We start from the raw sequence: 24,565 nt of genomic DNA on the forward strand, positions 1-24,565 counted from the left end.
GATACCATCTTCCGCAGACAGCTCATCCCTCTTATTGTGGTAAGACCGAAACGATTGGGGTACTGAGCTAGGCCAACCATTCACCACATAGTAGAGCACCTTAGATAGCTCAGGGTCACGAGCTGTTTCCGATTTCACTACGTCTGCTTTGATTATCGTATCTTCCTCCACTAGCAAGACACGAACCGTAACCATTTCCTCTGCAGACGGACTGATATTCTCACATGGTTGCCTAGACAGGAAATCCGCGTAGACATTTTCCTTGCCTGGCAAATACTTGATCTCATAATCATAGCCAGCTAGCATTAGTGCCCATTTCTTGAGGCGAGCTGATGCAAGTGTAGGAACTGGTTCGTTGTTTCCCAGTAACTTCAATAGTGGTTGATGGTCGGTTTGAAGCGTGAAGTGGCGCCCTAGCAAGTATTTCTGGAACTTCGTAACACCGAAAACCACAGCTACGGCTTCCCGTTCGATTTGTGCATAACGCGATTCAGCCGGTGTCAATTTCCTTGACACGTAAGCAACCGGCAAAACATCACCATTCGTTTGCCTTTGCAATAGTACGGCACCTAGACCCATTGGAGAAGCGTCCACCTGGAGTGTGACTGGCTTCTTGACATCGTAGTGTGCTAATAGCGTATGCTCACACATTGCATCTTTCAAGGCCTGGAATGCATCTTCCTCTGCCTTGCTCCATTGCCATTTCATTTCTTTCCTGAGCAGGTTGTACAGTGGTGCAGCAATCTCTGCGAACCGAGGTACAAATTTCCGTTGAAAATTGGCCGCACCCAGAAAAGAGTACAATTCATTCACGTTGTTAGGCGGCTTTGCGACTTTCAAGGCATTCACTCGATCAGGCGAGGGTGCGATTCCCTGCGCGGTTACCTGATGACCAAGGTACGTTAGCTTATCCGCCATGTAGCTGAACTTCTTAGGATTGAGCTTGAATCCTTTCTCATTTAGGCAAGATAGCACTTGATCCACATTTTTCTCATGGATCTCCTCATCACGACCAGTACACAACACATCGTCGATGTAGCCCCCGCATCCTGGCAAATCGCTAAGGGTTTCTTCCATTACCCGTTGGAAAATAGATACGGCGCTGTGAAAACCAAAAGGGAGTCGTTTGTACTGATACAACCCCTGCATGGTATTGATCGTGGTGTACTTCCGACATTCAGGTGCAATCTCTAGCTGGTGGTAGGCTTGCGACAAATCCAGCTTCGTGAATTTAGACCCCGGGCCCAATTTGTGCAATAGCTCCTCAAGAGTGGGTAGCGGGTATTGCTCGCATTTAGAATGCAGATTGATAGTGCCACTGTAGTCACCACAGATTCTCAACCCACCTCCTGATTTCTCTACCGTGACAGTGGGGGAGGCCCATTCTGAATGCGTGACTTTCTCGATTATACCATCTGCTTCCAATTTATTCAGAGCCTCAACATAGCTCTCCCGAATTGACAGTGGTACCGGCCTTGCCTTTCGGTAAACAGGGCTCTCATCAGACACATGCAATTTCACCTGCACGCCTTTCACCTTTCCCACTTCTGAGGTGTCGAACAACCCTGGGTATTTCTCAATGAATTTAGCGCCAGACTTTTCGACCTGGTGCACTTCGAAAATTGATTTCCAGGGGAGTTTGAACAAAGCCATTGCATCTCTACCCAGAATAGATGGACGGTTTCCATTTGTAACCCTCACCAATAGTGTGTGCAATTGTGTGCCCATTCGGAACTCCATTTCCGCTTCCCCGAGACAATTAATCACATCTCCAGAGTAGGACACAAGGTTGATACTGGATTCCATCAGGTTACTCAGCACACCATTGCATTGCAAGAAATCTGCGCTGCTGAGAATCGTGACAGCACTTCCCGTATCAATCTCCATTTGGATAGTGGTACCCATTACATCTAATGACACAGTGTACGGTAGTCGCCCCCTTGCATTTACACTATACATGGTGACATCGGGTTTACTAGCACATGGAACGAACTCACCAATTTCTTCCGCGATGTGATGGACGGTTTGTCCAGACTTCTTCTTGCGGCAAGCTCTCTCGATGTGACCCACCGTACCACACGCGTGACACTTCACACTCTTGAAGCGGCACTCTTCCGGTTTGTGACCAGCCTTGTCACACCGAAAACATTTCTTGTCGTGCGACTTGAAAGTTGGAGTTGGCTTGCTCGTCGACTGGCGCGAACGAACGGCGTGGACGGACTGCGCCGTCAATTGTTCCGACTCTCTCGATGCAGTTTCATAGGCTGATGCCATCGTCACAATGTCCGCCAAACTTGAGGTCTCCTTTGCTTTCGACAATATCTCCTTCGTAACACTCATCGACTTCAACCCACTGACAAACTGGTCTCGGAGTGCCCTGTCCAAATACGCCTGAAACTTACAGTCCATGGCTGCTTGCTTTAGTCTAGCTGCATACTGTGTTGCTGACTCTCCATCCTTTTGACAAATCCTCTGGAATCTATGAGTCGCCGCCAACACACTGACATTAGGCTTGAAGTGCTCTGAAAGCAATTCTCCGAGTTCCTCAAACGTTTTCTGCGCTGGTTTGTCCGGCAGGCAAAGACTCTTCAGAATCGAGTAGTTCTCAGCAGAGAGTTGACTGATCAGGACAGCTGCCTTTTGCGTGTCCGCCGCTCTCTCCTGGTCCGCGGTTGCCCCAGCTGCGACTTGTCCAATACTGTTGGCGATAAAATAAAACGTGAGTCTCTCTACATACTCACGAAAATCACCTTTTTCAAATATTTCAAGCTTCGATCGCGACATCTTCGTCTTTTATCTTCGTCGCCAAATTGTTATGTCCCCTTGCGGACTAACATTCCATTACACTCATGCATTCTTACTGACACACACAAACACTAGCATTTATAAGACATTCCTCTTGGTCAGGTAAAGTAACAACAACAACCATATGCGAGCATGCGCAATACAGTAACAAACGGTGTAGTAGATATATAATGACTAACTTGCATACACAACAAGAGTACATAGCTTCAAGAGTGTGCAACTGCCTGCACAATCCCGATCCACTGCTGCGACAGCAGAACTTCACATCATGTGACATGGTTCAACAGGTTACGCTGGCAAAGAGTGCAAAGTGACCACAAGCGAGTTGAGCCCGAAGCAGGGTTGCATGCAACCCCGTATCTATCATACATCTGGTGAAAATAATGAGAGTGAGTTGGTGATGTGAAGTTCTGCCATCGCAGACCCTATAGCTGGAGTTGAACACTCTGGGGGGGGGGGGGGGGGGGGTATGTACACCCAATGTGATGGTTGGCATCTCACAAGCACTTGCAGGTATCAAGCACTACATCAACGACAACGAGAGCCCGCATTAAGCCAGGCCAAAGAAAAACCGAATGCTCCACAACACTGGAAACCACTGTGCACTCACAGAGCTAGACAGTCGTATGAGAAGTCTTGCGGTTGCGTTCAGGATAGGTCGGTCGCTCATCATCTCCACCACGACTGGGCACTTCTCGCCTGCACAATGATCAAAACCATACAGGAACTACAGGCTAACACCCGCTCTGTCCAAATTGGCCAGTGTTTCCAATGCACTTTGAGACTTTGCCAGAAATATAAATGAAATACGCACCACCAATCCTCCACCTGGAGCCCTGATTTAAAATTTATCACAATACACGACTGTGTTTACTGGCATGTCCATGCCACTTGGAAGGCTGAAAAGGCAAATAAAATTAAACTGCCTGTCTATGCCATACACTATACACACGGCTGGCACGACATTGACACCGACTGCAAGATTGGGTGTTCTATCTTTGATCGAGAGAGAGAGAGAGAGAGATCATTCCAAAAATACAAGTGCATTGCATTGTCCCTGCCAAATTGACATGTTCCACTATAGCTCTTATGACGTCACACAGCAGCACACGTGCAGCACATACCTGCCGATAACTTGCCAGCCATTGCTACACACCTGAAGATGGGCATGTTAGTGGTTGTTTTCGGCAATCCAATGGATTGGGACGCATCTGAAATAGAGCACAGACATAGGAACCGATGCAGCTCGTGTGCAGGGCTACGTGTGGTCCATGTGTTCGCTGCGTATGCTGCCTCATGGCAACTGCATGCTAAAAAATGTACATAGTATGCGGTATGCATATGCTGGATTATAGCTGGTGAAAACCCTGATGAAGTGCTAACTAAGTAAGGGCCCAGTCAGCAATCACTCCTCTACAAAATGATGAAAACATCGTGTCATGTGTTCTGTGGTGCATCAAACAGCATCAGCAGCAAAAGGAGCAGGACTGAGCAGAAAAATTCCGGAATTCTCTACATGTATATTGTACACACCATGCATTTGCAATGTACACAGTCATATAGCATGAAAAGACAGCACCAGAATGGACAAAGGATTATTTGAACTTATTTCTTCGAGAGAGAGAGGGAGAGGGGGGGGGGGGGAGAGAGAGAGAGAGAGAGAGAGAGAGAGAGAGAGAGAGAGAGAGAGAGAAAAAGAGAGAGCAACATTAAGGAAAAAACTGGAATTCTAATGGCATGGTCTAGGTGTTCCTTCTTCTGACTGTACTGATTCATTCAGTGTTAGCGTGCTCGGCGTTGACTTGGCATAACTACAGCACAGAACTAAGGCAGTTTTTACTAACCTGTTGGCTCTAGTCTTGCTTCGAAGTCCAGAAGTACTGATCCAGTGTTGTGTACCTGCGGGCAATGACAAACCAGTACAGTACCAGTGTAAAGCCATATCCTTGGAAACACGCAAGGGCGTCGGAACCGCACCGGCCGGGGCGGCCATGGCCACCCCACTTTTTCGGCCGTTTTTTTTTTTTTTTTGAGCACACTGCAACAAAGCGCGATGATCTCAGCGCAAACGTGGCAAATCCTTGTCCCCGATCCTGGTTTGTTGCAGAATCAAAAGTCCATGTACACTGAAATGGCACCAAATGCCTGGGAATGCTTGCAATTGGCTTCAATTTTTGAATTTTTTGCCGGGGGAGGGTAATGTTTGTCCCCGATCGTAGCATCTTCTTGGTTTTTTGCAGAATCAAAAAGTCTTTCATTGTAGTTACCGTACACTGAAATGGCACCAAATGCCCGGAAATGCTTGCAATTGGCTTCAATTTTTGAAATTTTTTCCCGGGGGAGGACCCCGCACCTCCCTTCCATGGCCGCCCCACCTCCAACGTCGGTGCGACGTGCCTGACACGGTCACCCGGGAAATCGTGACCTAGCACGATGCTAGCATGGATGCGTCTGATTGGATACTAGGTTGAAGGTTTGACCACTCTGTGGTGGATCTGACCTGCGTTCTGAAGGTGCCAAAAATCCTTCAAAGCCAGAAGTTATTGGAGACTACTAACTCGTTCAACAATTTCACACTCACACGGGTAGATAAGAAAACAACAGGAGGTACCCATGCCCCCTCTCCTCCTCCTCCCCCCCCCCCCCCACACCCACCCATCCATGCACCCCACCCCGCACACCCATCCATGTATCCCCCCCCCCCCCACACACACATGGACATCTCCACCCCCACACATTGATATGCACCCTCCCCTCCCTAGCACCCCCCCCATATACCCCCCACCCATGTACCCCACCTATGTACCCCACACCCAACCATGTACCCACCCATGTACCCCCACCCATGTACTCCCTGTACCCCCACCCACAAATTTACCCCCCCCCCCCTCCCCACCCACACTACTACTTACCATCAGCTGTCTCTTCTCCTTCACGCCAACCAGCCGTTCCTTGAAATTCAGCCCATCAGCGTCGGCAGTCTGAATGTGATACGCAGGCTCCACACATTCCCCGGTGATCCTCACACGATGCTTTCCAAGACTGTCCCTGAACTCCACCACTTCAGAGTACTGTATACCAGGGGATAGTAAAGGCATAGGAGACACGCACAGCCACCACTGCCTCCTCATAACTAGCTCATGGTCGTACAGTTTGTTTCGGATAAAGCGTACCCTTTTGCACCCCGTGAATTTTTCACTGTAGCCGATGCATCGCCACAAGCAATACCGCATGCACACGTATATGTACAAGTATGCGATGCGTGTTGTATGGTCGTGTACGTCATATGTGTGCATAGTACAGTTGTGGCGAAGGAAATCCGACCCACGAGCCGAAAGTAGCACCACATTTCCACTGCATTGACATCATGCAGGTTCGTATAACCCATCCGAGGGCCGTAGTGTGTCGAGGTCTCAGCACAACCGCTCACCATACCCATCTCGTTCTCTGAGATTTATGGCACTCTGCATTTAGCCTACAGACGCGACCTTTAATCAGCGAGGGGCATCTCTCCTGCACCGCAAGGTGTAACGTACCGTTCCTTTGCTGCGTGGAGAAAATCTTAGCCGCAGTTTGCCGCACTGCAGTGGCGCGATCTCCGCCCCTGCTTGCTCGACGGTATACGGTCCATTGGGATCCATTGAATATGAGCGTATCTGCGCATGGCACCACACCAGTACGGTGGGAGATTGTCAAGGAAAACTATCCACCTTGCGGCACAGTGTTTAGTGGTTGTTGGGTGCATTGTGCGACCACTGTGATAGCAGACTCGTATACTCAATCTGCGGACAGAACTGTTTCGTCCTTTGTGGACTCATCAGCGCAGCACAGAGAAAGTAAGGCCAAACCTGAAAGCAATGAAAAATAAAATTTCCGAAGCCAAATTTAAACCAGGCCCGAACGTACCAAGTTATCTATAATGTCTATTTTGTTTTGAGTACAAAATGCGTAAAGCGACCCGCTTGGTCTGCGTAGACCGTGGGACAGCTTCAATATACATCAAGCTGTATGTTGAAGCATGGGCAGGAGCCGAGATGACGAGTTTAGCACACTATTATAACATCAACACTTCTGAAGCTCCATCGGCACCAGATTCCAGATAACTCGGGAATTCTCACGAAATCAACGATATAATCAAGGTCAGGACATTTGGCAGTAGGGAGGAGGATACAGAGGTATTCTTGTTGGAGATGTTCTCTATTTCAATCTCTTGACTCGCAGTTGAACCTAGTGCAGAGAACAGATGGAGAAGACACGCAAAGAGACTCCTTGAACAGCTACAAACTGTAAGCAAATACCGTAATGCCAAAACTAACTGTACTCCTAAGGTTACGTATACATATCCGTGTGTACCTGAAGCCACTTGCTTGAAGTCTATGCGTTCACACGACAGCAGACTGGCGGGTGCACGGCTAGCGATGACCGCATGGATATACAGTGTATCAGCAGGGTTGACTCTAATAGGGCACAAACAAAAAGAAATAGGAACACGGCATGACAGCTACACCATAGCTCAGTAGTCAGAGCATCGCTGGCCTCGAGCGAAGATCCCTGGTTCGAGCCCAGGAGGCGACAGTCAGTTTGTTCTTCAGACTTTTCCCGTTTGCATCTTTCCGACAAACCAGTGAATAAGGAATGCAATTGTGCGGATAAATGTAGTTTGAATGCATTCAATGTACGGCGTCATGGAACTAGGCATCCTTTGTGACCTTGGCATGTCTTGAGGTATAGGGCGAGCCTAGCGTGAAAACAACAGGTGCAGTGATGAGCCTTAATCTGATGCATGTACTGCCCAGTTCTTTGCTTAATCTAGTTAGTTATCATAAATTCATAATAGAACTTCAAGTGACTGTCCTTTTTTCAAAGATACTCTCACACTGGATGCTGCAATGGCAATTATATCTTCCTCATGGATGCTTCTTCTGCAATGGCGTCGCAAGCACCAGTTTTCCACTCCATACCGTGAATGCATGCGCAGTGACGTCATTCACGTAATCCCACTCCATACAAAGCATACAATCATGATGATGTCATGGACAAGACCCCACTTCATACAACGCATACGCAGTGATGCAATAGGCATAACTCCACTCTGTACCAACAAAGTACAATGACATCATTCCCATGATCCCACTCCACACAAAACATGCATGATGATGTCACACACAGAACCCTGTAGGACTGTGAGCTGGCCTCTCTTACCGCAGGTCCTCCTCGCCACTGCCCGGCTTCTTTAGCTCTGACACATAGCAGCTGATCTCAGCGAGTTCCGGCGAAATCTTGATGTCGCCCAAGCACCTATTCTTCACTTGCATGATTAGTTCATGGCTGCAGGAAGCGAGCAGAAAAGCAGTGGAGAATGTCTGGAAATGAATGACATCTGCATTCTTCAAACTTGGAAGCTAGATAATTCCGGCCGCATGATGTGGGATCAATGTTATACATGCATGTTGTCCCTTTTTCACACAATGTGAAGGCTGAATTGGTGAGCTATATTTTGCTGAGCACTGTGTCAATGACTATGCTATGTAGAAGCACTGGACTAGCCCTAGCAATAGCCCTTAGCCCTAGCAACAGCCCTAGCAACAGCCATAGCAACAGCCCTAGCAACAGCCATAGCAACAGCCCTAGCAATAGCCCTTAGCCCTAGCAACAGCCATAGCAAGGGCCACGGCCACAGTCACAGCCATGGCTATGGCCAGCAGAAGTGCCTTGCACACACTGCACAAGGACCTACTCCACTAATAGTGCTTCAGCTTGTGATTGAGTTGGTAGGGACTATGATTGCGAGGAGGGAGATTGACGGTGTGGTGCCGTTGACGCCCACAAACCTTCTTTCTACTTCTTTCATGTGTTTATACTTCAATATTCAGTGTTTAGCAGGATGTCAGCCTAGCCATTCTGCGATATCCTGTTCTTCAGCACATGAGATCAGATCACTATCATGAAAGTAATACAATGGTCTAGGCTACCCTGGTACAAAAACAAAACACATATGGCGCCGGAGGTAAGGAAGATGCACACATACTCGGCCTCAATGTCCTCTCGCGTTGCGTACGGCATCGTCTTCGGCGTTGCTCTGGCGCTGCTGGCCGCATTGATCGTGCTAGTCTTGCTTGCTCGCACCTTCTATCGACCGGGCGTGAGGGCAGATAGCAAAGAACAACACAAGACATTTCAATTGGCCATGTGCGAATGCTGAGATGGCACATTACTAAATACAGTGTTGCAACAAAATTGGAAAAAGCACTGGATTCCAGACAAAGAAATGAACTAGCTGGCCTGCATCCCTGCATTACCAGACACCAGAATGAATGCAATTCGATATCAAGAATTATTTATCAATTTATGAAAACTATCCTCAGACCTCCCACCATGGCCGGGTATGCGAACCGGACATCCTTGCAAGCAGTGTGGCCATGTCCCCACCCATTTGGTGTATCCATTGAGCTATGAAGCCGAGACCTCTCGTCGGCTGATATTGATGGGCCCCGCCATCACAATTCTTTATTCATTTCAGTGCCTGGAGATACGTGGATTTTGTAGAGGGAAAAAAACTTACCGAACTAGCAGTGCTTGCAGTGAGGCGGTTCGCCGACACTTTCAGCGCCTCTTTGACCTTTTTGTTGTGCTCGTCCACCTCCTTATTCTTCTCTTCCAGCGCTAGACCCACAACGTCTTGGTCTAGACGAGGTGCATATATCAGCTTGACCTTCAGCTCCTGTACAGGGCAGAAACACAAAACTAGTACAAGTCTTGATTTCTCCTGAGCAAGCAACAACGACTATTTCGATAAACGTCATTCCTCCATGCACATGCACACACAGAACGGATGCATGCGAGCGCGCACACAAATGAGTGAACACATACACACATACACACACAATAACATACAAAGGTACACAAACAAATACAGTCAACTTCGCTTATAACGACACCCGGCGGGGCATCAGAAAAGTGTCCTTATTCGCGAAGTGTCGTTATATCCGAAGTCCCATTATATGTGTTACAGTTGGATGGGACTTTGCCCTGGGCATGGAAATGCTGTCGTTATTCGCGAATTGTCGTTATATCCGCAGTCGTTATTAGCCAAGTTGACTGTACTTGTAGTACCCCCTCCCCCCAAAAATGCCCACAGTCACGGTGAAAAAAACCCAGACAACACACCTCTCCTGGATGTATCACACCGGTCACTGGGTAAGCTTCAATGTCAACACCCTCCGGTATGGCAATGCTGAAGTGCCGTGGTCCCCTCTTCGGCGCTCGCCCAGACAACACATCAAAGCTGCTTGGCGGCAGAATGGGATTGCTGACGGTGATAGTCGCTGATGCTGAATTGCCTGGAGGTGTTGGGTCGAACTCCACCAAGCTGTGCGATAGTTTGAGTGGAGACAGAAATGTCACTGCCTTGCAGTCCACACTCGCAACCCTGAGTAGATGCCAGGCAGAAATTGAAAGGGAGTAAGAGGGTAATTGGCACTGAGGTCCAGAGCGTCATTGTGTGTCCCTTCTAGCATATTACTCAAATATGGTATCATTAGATTCTGTCCCCCTGCTTCAACGTGCTCTTATTCGCTTAGCTCTGTTCAACGTGCATGTCCAGCGCTCATGTCGAGACGTGGGTGGGTGGCTGCATTCGCTCTCCCTTCACTGCATCAGCTACAGCTAGCCACCCATTCACAATGTGCTCGTCCATTGCACTCTGCTGGAATCGGCACCCAGAAAGCTAGTGTCTGCCATGCACACGCTACGCACAATGCGGATGTGCAATACAGTCTACAACTTAGCTCTGCAGTACAGTACTGCAGGGCACCGAAGAACAACCAGCCTAGCATTTCACCAAGCACAGCACACCAGTGTATACACGGTGACTCAACCGTGCATGTACATGAACATAAGAACCGTCTAGGCTAGGAGGCTGACCCCCAGTTCTTGGGCGCAGTACTGTAGCATTGTAGTTTGGTAAGCATGCCACAATACTACAGTGATACTACTCCAGTTTCAACCCCTAAGGAGTCTGCAGAGATTGTGTTCAAATGAAGTTTATACTGAGATTCACACACCTAACTCGCAAGGGAGAAAAGACAGTGTATGAAACACAACTCACCTTCCTTGCAGCGTCTGACAATTCACTGTGAAGTTGAACTCCTGTAGGCACATTGGCATAATAATAACAACACAATTACTAGCACTTTCCTACAGCATTCATTGCTCATCTAGAATGTCCTTTCTGACCAGAAAACCCGATAACTGTAATGAATTTTCACTCGTTGTCTTCACCCGACTCACAACAGCTAGAAGTAGAGCATTAGGAATTTAGGATACACACAGCTTGAGTTCTGTAGCCATACTGTAACCAACGCTGTCGTAACCATCCACCATGCAATCAATACTGCTGTAACTACCTACCAAGTATCCAGAACGCAATCAGCCCAGTGTTCTGGCGTATTTATCTCCCTGCTTTTCGATCTAATTTACTCCATCATCATACTTTGTTGATGATCCGCTGCAAAATACCCATACCCATACCCATACCCATACCCATACCCATACCCATACACATACACATACCCATACGCTAGTGGAAACCTGTAACATGTAAAAGCAAGGAGCCGGGGTGCCGTGCAACAGCCAAGGTCAAGCAACGTCTTCAACTTACCCCTGGGTTCTCAGGAGCGAAGATAAGGTGGATAGTCCGACCTTCTCCGGGCGGCAACTCTCCAAAGCCATTGAGCGGCTCCACTTGCAAGTACTAAACCGAGGCAGGCAAACAGTGCACATGTGTATAAGACATGAACAAAACAAACAAGTGATATTGTACGTACATGGCACATTCATTAACAATAACGCTTTCTCGAGCAGACGCAGCATGCACCGCACTTCAATGAACATGAAGAAGCAGTCACCAAGTCATTTTGCCAAACGAAGTGCTGAGTCCTTGCCATACTAATGAGCTGACAACGAGAAAAATGAACTGAAGTCAACTCCAACCTGGGATAAGCCGTACCAATGTATGTATGTATGTACATGTATAACCCATAACCATTCTGGTCGTAGGGGTGTCATGTGTGTCATAAGGCAGCAGCAGCAGCAGCAGCAGCAGCAACAGCAGCAGCAGCAGCAGCAGCAGCAGCAACAGCAGCAACAGCAGCAGCAGCATCAAGTACCAAGAAACACATGTGAAGAGGAAACACCAAAAAAACCTCGTCTAGAAAAAAGTCAACACTCAACAAGCCACTGCACACACACATCAGCTATGCTCTTCTGCAAGAAACATCGTCGCACTAGCCCTGCACACGTACCTTCGGCAAGCCCACGAACCCATAGGGCTGCACGATGCTCGAGCCGTTGTTCAATCTGATGCTCACCACCTTCCTTGTCTGAATTGAACACCGGCCAAAGTCCACGCTGTTCACGCTGAACGTGAGGCCGGTGTCCGTGACCAATGCCTTCACATTCAGCAGCAGCTGTTGACTCTGTGGCAACAAGCACATGCAGCAGGTAGCAATATCAAGCCAGTATACAGAAGGAGCTGAGTTGAAGTGAAACATTTTTGTGATTTGGATTCTGAACTCGGACGGTGACCCAACGTTATCATGGGAGAGAGAAAGAACAAAATGTGACAAGTTATGACTAACTGACTAGCATGACCAACTTTACTATGATGTGAGTTGTGAACACACTTTCTGTATATGATCTGGTTAATTTTGAGGACAGTTTAGTCATAACTAATAACGTTTTGTCCTTCCTCTTTTCCATGGTATAAACCTTTGGGTTTTGTTCGTGCAAGTAACTAAAAAAAGTTGTGTGCATGGCAAATTGTACATGCGTGGTAGTGTCGGTGACCGTGGCGGTGATAGACTTGGCTATTCAATATTCAAGGACAATAATGAAGCATGCCAAAACGGGGAAACACCAACATACATGTACTTCTAGGGTTAAATCAAGGTTCATTCCATTCCGCAACTGCTTACCAAGTCATTGATCTTGAAGTTGACTGGGAAGGACAGGGGACACATGCCTTTTCCGTTCAACAAACTAAAGACCAAGAAATAGTTCAAAGACAAGTCAAGACACAAGGGATTCATTTCAACGATCATAGAGTGGCCCTACTTTCATCTGTTTACAGGACATCTCTAAAAAATACCAGCTGCCACACAGGTTCTAGCGGAAACTATTCCAGTGTTCGGATTTAGGTACAGGAGTGTCACGGGGCAGTAGGGACTGGTACGGCCGGAGGTTGGGGGGGGGGGGGGGTATGTCCCCGGGGGAAAATCGTTCGACCAACAGGGCACGTTTTTGCGCTCTACATGCGCTCTGGACGGACCACACTGGACGAAGAGTGGTACGACCATGGTCCTGCTGGTTGTACCGTGTGTGAGGCCCCTGATGTATGGGAAAGAGGTGTGTGCTTTCTGATCCTCCATGAGGACTGGCCTTAGGCTGACCAGCCATACGGGCTATGGTGTATACACAGTGCAACCGTGGAGCTCGGCTAGTTTGTTGTAACTCGTTGCCTGATGACTGAACTGAACATGAACTTAGAGTTACCTAAAACTGGCCTTGCTCTGCTGTGCACTACTCTGTACTATCTCTCTGCCCACATGGCATCCGAGTACTGTCAGAGGTGAATCTCTAACGGGGCACGTCTAGCGTTATAGCAAGGAAGAATCCATCGTCAACTCCAGAAGCGTAATACATGTTATTCCTTCACTCCTTTGTGCTAGAGAAATAGAAGACAGGTGTGTGACGACAGGGTCGTTATACTTTGTGCACGACGAGTGAGAATTTTTGGCAAGTTGTTACAAGACTCGCCACACTTTCAACTCTTACAGTACCCCCTAGGCACACTGGGTGAATCCCACTGTGAGCCATGGGGCATGCAACGGCACACGTCTCAAACTTAACTGCCCACATTGCCACCATGCGCCCAACACCTTACCTGCGCGTCGGTGAAAACTTGATCCAGACCGAAAACTTGGAGTTGGCCTGAACCACACCCTTCAGCGGCAGTATTACTAGGTGATGTTTCAACTCCTCTGGGAACGTGATTCTGAACTGGCACGATGCGCTTGTTCTGAGCAAGGAATAAGAGAATGGCAAAGGTTAGAGCGGTCCCAACGGATACTCTTTCCAAGATCTCTAATATAATAAGGTAAATGCTGTGAAAATAGTGCAACACACATGATGTGGAAAGGATGCCTGGTGTAGAAAGCTGTATAAAAAAATGATCAAACGAAGTCGAGAAACCTGTTCCGTGTAACTTTCGTATTACAATGTGCAAGCTCTGTAATCTGTATTATCACATTCATCAGTGTGCGGATATGACATCATCAATATAAGGCAGATGGGCCTGAGATGGCATCATCACTGGCTGACAGATGACATCATAATGCAACTGATGACATCATCATGCGAAGACGGTAAATGCTACTGGTAATGCAGTGTGCACGGTCCAATAGTAGTACTGCTATCATTGCTAGCAGTGCTATGTACACACCTGTTATAGATAATGACATCATCTTGGTAGAGGAAGTCAACACTGCAGATACGCAAGTCCAGTTCATCACGGTCCAGGTAGACTGGTAGCGATGACACCACCGCATGAGCTTCAACAAGTATCTAACAGTGACATGTGGTCATACAATAACAATACTCTTTCAGGAAAATTGGCTGCCTGGCAACCTGCAAAAAAACACAGGGGCATCCATATCTGTATCTCCAATGAAGTTTTTCTCTTCTTCAAAGCAAACTATTCGCATTCCGTGTATGCAGGAGTTTTCTTCATTTTTCAGAAATCGTTGCTATATTTTCATCATTATCATTCTATTCCTCAGAACCTGCTGGTTGGTTATAAGAAGCAAGTGTGCATGTAGCAAGCACATTCATCAATAGAACACTCGCCTGATCACATGTGTGTGTGTGTGTGTGTGTGTGTGTGTGTGTGTGTGTGTGTGTGTGTGTGTGTGTGTGTGTGTGTGTGTGTGTGTGTGTGTGTGTGTGTGTGTGTGTGTGTGTGTGTGTGTGTGTGTGTGTGTGTGTGTGTGTGTGTGTGTGTGTGTGTGTGTGTGTGTGTGTGTGTGTGTGTGTGTGTGTGTGTGTGTGTGTGTGTGTGTGTGTGTGTGTGTGTGTGTGTGTGTGTGTGTGTGTGTGTGTGTGTGTGTGTGTGTGTGTGTGTGTGTGTGTGTGTGTGTGTGTGTGTGTGTGTGTGTGTGTGTGTGTGTGTGTGTGTGTGTGTGTGTGTGTGTGTGTGTGTGTGTGTGTGTGTGTGTGTGTGTGTGTGTGTGTGTGTGTGTGTGTGTGTGTGTGTGTGTGTGTGTGTGTGTGTGTGTGTGTGTGTGTGTGTGTGTGTGTGTGTGTGTGTGTGTGTGTGTGTGTGTGTGTGTGTGTGTGTGTGTGTGTGTGTGTGTGTGTGTGTGTGTGTGTGTGTGTGTGTGTGTGTGTGTGTGTGTGTGTGTGTGTGTGTGTGTGTGTGTGTGTGTGTGTGTGTGTGTGTGTGTGTGTGTGTGTGTGTGTGTGTGTGTGTGTGTGTGTGTGTGTGTGTGTGTGTGTGTGTGTGTGTGTGTGTGTGTGTGTGTGTGTGTGTGTGTGTGTGTGTGTGTGTGTGTGTGTGTGTGTGTGTGTGTGTGTGTGTGTGTGTGTGTGTGTGTGTGTGTGTGTGTGTGTGTGTGTGTGTGTGTGTGTGTGTGTGTGTGTGTGTGTGTGTGTGTGTGTGTGTGTGTGTGTGTGTGTGTGTGTGTGTGTGTGTGTGTGTGTGTGTGTGTGTGTGTGTGTGTGTGTGTGTGTGTGTGTGTGTGTGTGTGTGTGTGTGTGTGTGTGTGTGTGTGTGTGTGTGTGTGTGTGTGTGTGTGTGTGTGTGTGTGTGTGTGTGTGTGTGTGTGTGTGTGTGTGTGTGTGTGTGTGTGTGTGTGTGTGTGTGTGTGTGTGTGTGTGTGTGTGTGTGTGTGTGTGTGTGTGTGTGTGTGTGTGTGTGTGTGTGTGTGTGTGTGTGTGTGTGTGTGTGTGTGTGTGTGTGTGTGTGTGTGTGTGTGTGTGTGTGTGTGTGTGTGTGTGTGTGTGTGTGTGTGTGTGTGTGTGTGTGTGTGTGTGTGTGTGTGTGTGTGTGTGTGTGTGTGTGTGTGTGTGTGTGTGTGTGTGTGTGTGTGTGTGTGTGTGTGTGTGTGTGTGTGTGTGTGTGTGTGTGTGTGTGTGTGTGTGTGTGTGTGTGTGTGTGTGTGTGTGGCTAAAAATAGTGGCGGTCAATTCATCAGCCTTGCAAGCTGTTGAATGGTGTAATCCCAGCACAAGTTGCTATGTCTAACATAGCTGTTCGCTATCATCGCTTCCGCGATGGGCAAGTCTGAGGTCTGAGGTTTGAGGTGTGTGTGTGTGTGTGTGTGTGTGTGTGTGTGTGTGTGTGTGTGTGTGTGTGTGTGTGTGTGTGTGTGTGTGTGTGTGTGTGTGTGTGTGTGTGTGTGTGTGTGTATGTGCCTGTAGTCAACGCCAGTTTCGGAGGCGACAGGACCTGGAGCGCCATTTGAAGCACTGCCTACCTCTCCCCTAACCTCTCTGACAGTACCTCCCTTTGGGGAGCGGCGTGGCCATTTCTGGCAGCTGTCAATAGTAGTAGTAGTAGTGTGTATGTGTGTGTGTGTGTGCATGCGTGCGTGCGTGTTTGTTAATCAAACGGATGTCATAATAGCAAAAGCATTAGGATCACGCTAATCAGAGAGTTAGCATGTCCAGGTGATGAACAACTCCTACCTCCGGTACATTGCTGTCCACCAGCTGCACCCGATATTGCTGTAGAATATCCTCGGCGACGACTGGACACATGCTGATGGAGATCTGCTTCTTACCGCGCGCTGGTATTGTGCCTTGCCAATCATTCTGAGTGAGAGAGAGAGACCCATGCACATTGCACTTGCAGTACTCGGAGCACACCATACTGTAAGAGTTGAAAGCGCGATGAGTATGAAGTTGAGCGATTTGCAGATTTTTCCCACAGAACGGGCAGAAAGTGTAAAGACCCTGTCATCACACCACCGACTTTAATTCTCTAGTGCAGAGGATAGAAAGAAAAGAGATTCAACTCTTCCAGTAACTAAATAGTCTTAGACCATAGGAGGAGAGACAAATTAACACGATTTACTGGGTTTGGGTGACTCACTGAGCTGTTCATGAACTAACGCAATCAGGCCTGTGTGAGTTCCGTGCCAAAATAATCCAGAATGGATGCTGCGTGGCCTTACCTCATCAAGCACGACTTGCGTGTCACCTTCCATTTCCTCAAGATCATCAACACCGTCACCGTCACCATTGTCCACCATCGGCATCTGCTGGTGATCGTCCAGTGCTGGTTGCGATACGGTGACCATTGCCTCGTCTGTGTCTGCCACCTCCTTCTCTTCCACTGTTGCTGCCTTAGAACCAGCTAACGAAACTTTGGATCGGGTCTGTTCTTGTTGCGCCGCGGAAGCCATAGACGACTTCAAAGATTTAGAAGACTTTGATTTTTTTGAAGCCTTGGACGAGTTTGAAGCTACAGTGCTAGCGGACGATGTTGGTGCACTGGTTTTATGAGACACATTGTCATCCATGGTTTCATCTTCTGGCACTGCGGTGTGGTCAACCGCCCCGCTGGGAGCACAGCTAGGCAGATCAGGCGCGGCAGGTGATTCCCTCGGTCTGTTCTGAGTCTCTTCCCGTGCGGACGTCGTGTCACGCGCGCCGATCGCCCGGATACGGTAGGAGGCGTTCAGTGCGCCGGTGTTGTGCAGCGTCAGCACCCGGGTTCTCTTCTCCGACACCACCAACTTGCCAAAGTCTAGCACCGGGGCATCACACGTCACCTGGATAAACAGAGTTCATGAGTAGCACAGAAATGGCGTTAAACACACACACTTGGCAAAAGGGTGTATACACGCCTGCCCACACAGTGCTCTCGCCAAGCTTCAAAATTCTGGCTAAGAGCGCTCCTTCTTCCACCACTCTCATCAAATTTGGCATGATGCAATTCTTATGAAAATCGTAAAATCAGGGCAGAAACAAGTTGAAAAAGACAGCAGAATTCACCAAGAGGATCTACGTCACACTCAGATACCATCCTCAGTAGCAAGTCGAATCATCAAACAAATAGACAATGCCACAGCCAGTAGGTTATGTCTTCGTTGCGTTGTGTTTTGATCAAGTTTTGATCGTGTTTGATTGTGTTTGATTGTGTTTGATTGTGTTTGATCGTGCATGTCGCAACTGTAGAGCACCATTGATTTAGATACTGAAGCACATTGTGTGATCTATAGGCCCAGAACATCAAATCAGCGCACAGTCGGCTGCCGGGGAGATCGCAGGATAGGCATCATGATTCGAGACATGCACACCCTTGGCTTTTACGTGCCACATTCCACATGACGGCAGCAGGTATTTGCAGTACAATGTTAGCCGCAGTAACTGGCGTACACTCCTTACCACTCTACGCTTGATCCGGCACAGGACTGGAATGGCGAAGGGTCCCGTCTCGGAGTGAAAGAGGATCTCGCCCGTCAGGTCTTTGCTCATCTAGCCAGAACATTCACACAGACAACATACACAAGATCAAGACAACTTATAGCTTTCTAATTCCCTGTACCCATGTCATACGTGGGTACTGCTGCTGTAGAATAATTGGCGCTTGCCTTTCACAGACTGGCAAGCCTCACTAACACTAGTCTGACTTGGAAGGGAAGATTGAATAATATACAAACACATTCCATAACCAAGGGGGGCTCCTGTATGAAGGGCACCAAGAGTACATAGCCTCCGAGAGTGCCCACATAACCACTATCCAGTGTTGCGAGAGCAGTGTTGTTTCACCTCATGTGACATGGTGTGATAGTAAGGTGCGGCCATGGCCTGACCGGCCGGAGCAGGTAATACGGACGCGGAAGTTGCTCTAGAAAGTCCCGTAGCACCATGAGACCACACCGGTCGTCTTTACCTTCCATTGCACGATACGTGCCCTACACAAGTCCCAAAACACAACAAGACACTGACACTGACTAGTAGACAGGCATAAACACTGCAGGGGTATCGGAAGCTAATTTAGGGTGGTACTGTCAGCCATCTGTGGCACACTTTACTTGTTGGGAGGAAGTGGCTCCGCAGATAGTTTTTTGCAGTTTGGAGCCCAAATCAGTGCTTGGGTGCTTGGGGCAAAGAGTGGTATGGCCAATACCGTAGCGACCGTAGCGTGTCCGACGCTCCTGCACTGCTAAAGTTGCTAGACAACTTCCACTGACCTTGGGCTGGAACGTGACCATCCCCGCACACGTTGTGCCAGCTGATATCATACCCGACGGAGAGAACCTTTACACCGATAACCAACAAACAGATTTACTATTAATGATTTGTGTGAAGCCAAAAATTACACCGACACAGCTACCAATCTCTTGTTCGTGTGTAGGGAAATATTGTACACAATACTATCGCTTAGAGTACCCTGCAGTCTGGTGAGAACAGCCTCTTTCCAGCCATGTCCGCGAAGTTATGGAGAGCTGTTGCCTCTTATCACCACTGGAAAGGTTTGGAGAATGAAAAAGTTTCAACTTTTTTTGTGAAATCCAGCTTCTCATCAAGACAAACACTTACGTAGGGCATGGCTGCTTTGCAGAGAGTTTAACATTGCTTCTCATTGTACTTCAATATTGCTAAAACAAACCCTCTGCGAGCCATAATGAAAGTGCCTGGACTGAGAATGACAATGTAAGACATGCCGTGAGAAAGGGTTTTTCCTTACTCCACGGTGACAAAGTGAAATATCTCCGGTGTGACGCTGATCAGCTTGCAGGCATTCCGTGATAGCGATATGTTAGTCAGGACGATTCTCTGTGAATACTCCTTCCCAACATTGAAATCCTGTATACAGATATAAGATCAGGAAACAGTGAAGCTCTGACAAGGATATTTTGACCTTGCCCCACTCGTCACAGAGTAGGCCTAGGTGCTTGACTTCAGTCAATGATACGCAGGGAGAGGTGAGTCCACTTCATATCATGCAAAGTGACCCAGGAGCAAATGTCTCGCCCTGCTCCGTTATTTGGACTACAAACTATCCAGAGCTGTCCAATGATTGTGAAAGGGAGGAAACACTCGGCGTCCATAAGCGTTCACAAATCGCTTGCGCAAGCCAAGAGGAAATCTACGCAGGAATACACTGTCCCCTAGCGTAAAACCACCATCTGAAGGCCAACACAGCATAACTGGTTGTTTCCGACCGCTATTCTATCGCGGCGGTGTATACACATCAATATGGCATGCACTTGAATGCTGAATAGAACAAACCCCAGTACTAGGACTCTGAACCAATTTCCCTGTTCTGCTTGCTCAAACTCAAGAGAACACAACACATTCTGAAGCTCAGCATCTCAAAACAAAAACAAAAAACATGCAGCTGTGAAGAATAGGTGATAACATGTACAGGTTCTATCAAGGGATATACTAATTCTGATCAGCCGGCAGTGATGGTTGTCATATTATACTGAGACTGACCTGGAAAACAAGTCGTTCTGGCTTCCACGCGAATCCAGGGCCCTAATGTAAAAACACGTTGAAGCGCCACGGGAGAACAACATCGAGGGGATTAGACAGAGCTGGGGAGAATGGTCCAGATATGCTGTCCAGAGTCAGGGAAGCACGAAATAATCAAGTGAACTGGCAATGCTCTTGGCACATGTGTCACGTCCCAGAATAAGACAACTGCTGCCTGATAGTCCTGTGATAGCAGGATCTACATAGTGAGCAGCTCTGTGCTGAGCTGTCACGCCCTTTTAGTACAACATGGTTTGGCCAGTGTCTTGTCCCACGTGCTTAGCATGTAGGTTGAGCGACACGCGCTTTCCCACGTAGGTGACATGCCTTCTTGGCATGACACGTTATGGGATCCAAGGCCGGAACCTGGTCAGGTAGGTTCTCGCCTTGTACGTTTCCTAGAAGTTCTTCACTTCCTGGAAATGTGACTCCAGGCTTTGTGCAAAACCACGTCACTACGACGTTCTACAGGTTTCCACGATGCCTCGGTGCTTCGTGCAAAGAGCCAAGACTGATATGACATTGTATAACAAGAGCTAAGTGCAAGACAGGAGACGTGTGCAAGAACCAAAACCGTCACCGCGCAAGAGGTCAGAGTATCACGCAAGCAAGACCAAGAATGCAGCAGAACTTACCATAAGAAGCCGCTGAACTATGGCACGTTGGGTGAGCGGGCTCCCCAACGTGACCCTCATATACTCACATTGTACTCTGACGTGGGTGAGCGGGCTCCCCACGTCCCAATTTGGTCTTTCTTCTCTCGATGTCTTTCTTTCCGTAAGTTCTTCTCGAATGATCACCGTACGTATATTCTGCATTTCTGCTGACTGGCTGCGCACATTCCGGTTTGACTTGTTCTGCTATTTCCTGGAATTACCTCGCCATGATCACGCCATTATATCTCTGAAGCACCCTATAAAAGAAGCTCTCATTCTCTCTTTTACTTCAGTTCTAGTCTAGTCTAGTCTAGTCTAGCAGTCGAGACTCGGTCTCAGCTCTCTGTCTTCGTTTACTTTGAGCTCGGATTTGATACTACTCACAACGTAAAACTAACAGTCTCTGTCTGTTGATCGTGTGGGGTTGAACTTGGACCAAGCCAGCTATATTGGTTGGCCCCTGGGTTGTGTTGGGCTTGTCGTGAGGCCACACGTCTATATTCAGTCGCCGCTCGTAGTGATTTCGGGGTCCGGTCACTCTGAGCCAGGGACGCGACACATGCACAGTCTCAGGCAATGGAACTCCACGCATACTCACAAAGATATTTCCCAGCAATACGTCCCATTCAGATCGTAAAGCGTTGGCGAGAAAATCTTATTTTACTGTGTCAGTATCACACAGTAACACTGCCTGCTGAGCTGGTGCATGCAGCAATTTCAACTCCCTCGATCCACTATGCACCGTTGTCAGGAGCTTACCCGATATATTCTGCCGGCCGCGTGCTGCTCTGTAGGGGTGTACTGCTTCATCTGGTTGAACGCCCTCTGCATCCTGGCGGCGTTGCTTGCTTCGAACTTCTCCATCGTCCTGGTGTGGCCAGTGCCGCTCACACTCTGCCATGGATCCAGTGCAGTAGCACACGAAAAATACAGACTAGACAATTATGACTTGTCAGCGCCTTCTACGTTTGGCCTGGTCACATGGCTCAGTTGGTTAGAGGATTGCTCATGACAAGTAAGGTCCCGGGTTCGAGTCCTAGTGGGTCTGGCATATTTTTTTCTCTTTGCAGCCAGTTCACTTCCCTGACTGATCCTTAGGCATTTACGACTCAGAATTGTATTCCACAAGACTGGGAAATCACTGGCCACATTCTAAAAGCACGTGAGACAGAGCAGCTGCAAACAAGGAAACAAGGAGAATTGATCGTAAGCAGGATTGCCTGTACAGGACACGTTTACATCCACCCGGTATGGGATTGTAGATATGGTCAGCACCTCCTGAGGTTGACAGAAAGACTTTTCTGTTACCAGGCGCGTGCCCCGTATGGGTTCCTGGGTGCCTGGAACCCCCCTTTTTCGCTCAAAATGCAGGATTTTGCTTCATTTTTTGAAAATTTTCCCGGGGGAGGTCCCCCCAAAACCCCTCTTGAAGGGCACCGGCGCACGCGCCTGGTTACCCCCCCCCCCCCCCCAACTTAGCAAGAGTAGTCACTCTGTGTACCGATTTCAGGCAGTATGATTTGGAAAGCAAGAACTCCGCATGATAGGACTGCATGTTGCCAACAGGATACGTATTCCTTGGCTCAAATTACCTCTTCATCAATGTCCACATAGTCACCAACATCTCCTGTCAACTGCCCAGTTGGACTCCCGTCCGTTTCTTGTGTAGATGCCTTTCCAGCACGTTTCCCCGAGCCTTGCTGGCCAGGTTTTCCTCTACCGGTCTGCTTAGCATCCTCGTTGGCAGAGTCACTAGAGCTGGCAAACACACGCATTGTAGACCAACTTGTTTATTTTACCATAATACATAAACCAAGTCATCATCATCACCCCAATCACCACCTGACTATTCATCATTTCTGTCTGATGGTCTCACTCTCAGTAATGGGATGCTCATACCAGACTATGCATTGTTTTCTTTTCTAACAGAAATGTGCGCAGAAACTTGTCCAGCACATGGTATGTTTCCAGTCTGACTTTTCTTCCGTACTGTTGCCCTGTTGACCTCTACGAGGTCTCTTTTGGCAATGCGCTGCACTCGGGGTTTGCCGCTGCGTGCAGATTGTGGGTAGACTGTGTGGGTTGCACTACTGCGTGTCCATACATGCATTATAATCATTTCTCTTCTGAACCTTCTTGGCTTTTCCTGAATTCAGACCACAGTGCTATACTACAAGTAACAATTGGCAACAGAGCAGTGAGAAAGATTCTCTCTATGACCATCTCAAAGCAACAGAGCAGTGAGAAAGCTTCTCTCTATGACCATCTCAAAGCAACAGAGCAGTGAGAAAGATTCTCTCTATGACCATCTCAAAGCAACAGAGCAGTGAGAAAGATTCTCTCTATGACCATCTCAAAGCAACAGAGCAGTGAGAAAGCTTCTCTCTATGACCATCTCAAAGCAACAGAGCAGTGAGAAAGCTTCTCTCTATGACCATCTCAAAGCAACAGAGCAGTGAGAAAGCTTCTCTCTATGACCATCTCAAAGCAACAGAGCAGTGAGAAAGCTTCTCTCTATGACCATCTCAAAGCAACAGAGCAGTGAGAAAGCTTCTTTCTATGACCATCTCAAAGCAACAGAGCAGTGAGAAAGCTTCTCTCTATGACCATCTCAAAGCAACAGAGCAGTGAGAAAGCTTCTCTCTATGACCATCTCAAAGCAACAGAGCAGTGAGAAAGCTTCTCTCTATGGCCATCTCAAAGCAACAGAGCAGTGAGAAAGCTTCTCTCTATGACCATCTCAAAGCAACAGAGCAGTGAGAAAGCTTCTCTCTATGACCATCTCAAAGCAACAGAGCAGTGAGAAAGCTTCTCTCTATGACCATCTCAAAGCAACAGAGCAGTGAGAAAGCTTCTCTCTATGACCATCTCAAAGCAACAGAGCAGTGAGAAAGCTTCTCTCTATGACCATCTCAAAGCAACAGAGCAGTGAGAAAGCTTCTCTCTATGACCATCTCAAAGCAACAGAGCAGTGAGAAAGCTTCTCTCTATGACCATCTCAAAGCAACAGAGCAGTGAGAAAGCTTCTCTCTATGACCATCTCAAAGCAACAGAGCAGTGAGAAAGCTTCTCTCTATGACCATCTCAAAGCAACAGAGCAGTGAGAAAGCTTCTTTCTATGACCATCTCAAAGCAACAGAGCAGTGAGAAAGCTTCTCTCTATGACCATCTCAAAGCAACAGAGCAGTGAGAAAGCTTCTCTCTATGACCATCTCAAAGCAACAGAGCAGTGAGAAAGCTTCTCTCTATGGCCATCTCAAAGCAACAGAGCAGTGAGAAAGCTTCTCTCTATGACCATCTCAAAGCAACAGAGCAGTGAGAAAGATTCTCTCTATGACCATCTCAAAGCAACAGAGCAGTGAGAAAGATTCTCTCTATGACCATCTCGAAGTGAACCTCATCAATGACTGTGTCCTTGCAGTGTGTTCTAATATAGCCACGTAGTGGTACACTACAGCAACTGGCAGTGCTAGCTTACTTGTCTTTGGCGTCATCCACCGAGGTAGCGGTGAGCTTGTCGCTGGAAAAGTAACCAAGCCTTTCACTGGGCAGGAATGTGG

General features: G+C 47.9%; 1 protein-coding gene across 1 annotated transcript in view; it reads right to left on the reverse strand.

Moving 5' to 3' along the window:
* Positions 1-24,559, reverse strand: part of LOC135818432 (cilia- and flagella-associated protein 74-like) — a 32,888-nt gene extending 8,329 nt beyond the window's left edge. Inside the window, exons 1-26 of the mRNA XM_065331803.1 lie at positions 24,484-24,559; positions 22,598-22,763; positions 21,765-21,899; positions 20,311-20,352; positions 19,559-19,677; positions 19,062-19,128; positions 18,253-18,342; positions 17,037-17,636; positions 16,549-16,674; positions 14,306-14,427; positions 13,748-13,882; positions 12,780-12,843; positions 12,108-12,281; positions 11,465-11,557; positions 10,913-10,953; positions 9,973-10,234; positions 9,368-9,526; positions 8,834-8,934; positions 8,008-8,133; positions 7,159-7,262; positions 6,977-7,032; positions 6,342-6,461; positions 5,718-5,876; positions 4,650-4,704; positions 3,930-4,016; positions 3,416-3,504 (exon numbers count right to left, since the gene is read on the reverse strand). Coding sequence (XP_065187875.1) covers positions 3,416-3,504; positions 3,930-4,016; positions 4,650-4,704; positions 5,718-5,876; positions 6,342-6,461; positions 6,977-7,032; positions 7,159-7,262; positions 8,008-8,133; positions 8,834-8,934; positions 9,368-9,526; positions 9,973-10,234; positions 10,913-10,953; positions 11,465-11,557; positions 12,108-12,281; positions 12,780-12,843; positions 13,748-13,882; positions 14,306-14,427; positions 16,549-16,674; positions 17,037-17,636; positions 18,253-18,342; positions 19,062-19,128; positions 19,559-19,677; positions 20,311-20,352; positions 21,765-21,869 — 3,096 coding nt within the window. The 5' untranslated portion in view covers positions 21,870-21,899; positions 22,598-22,763; positions 24,484-24,559. The remainder of the gene's footprint in view (positions 1-3,415; positions 3,505-3,929; positions 4,017-4,649; positions 4,705-5,717; positions 5,877-6,341; positions 6,462-6,976; positions 7,033-7,158; positions 7,263-8,007; positions 8,134-8,833; positions 8,935-9,367; positions 9,527-9,972; positions 10,235-10,912; positions 10,954-11,464; positions 11,558-12,107; positions 12,282-12,779; positions 12,844-13,747; positions 13,883-14,305; positions 14,428-16,548; positions 16,675-17,036; positions 17,637-18,252; positions 18,343-19,061; positions 19,129-19,558; positions 19,678-20,310; positions 20,353-21,764; positions 21,900-22,597; positions 22,764-24,483) is intronic.
* Positions 24,560-24,565: the final 6 nt, after the last annotated feature.

This window comes from Sycon ciliatum, chromosome 5 (genome assembly GCF_964019385.1).
Source record: "Sycon ciliatum chromosome 5, ocSycCili1.1, whole genome shotgun sequence".
Taxonomy (NCBI): domain Eukaryota; kingdom Metazoa; phylum Porifera; class Calcarea; order Leucosolenida; family Sycettidae; genus Sycon; species Sycon ciliatum.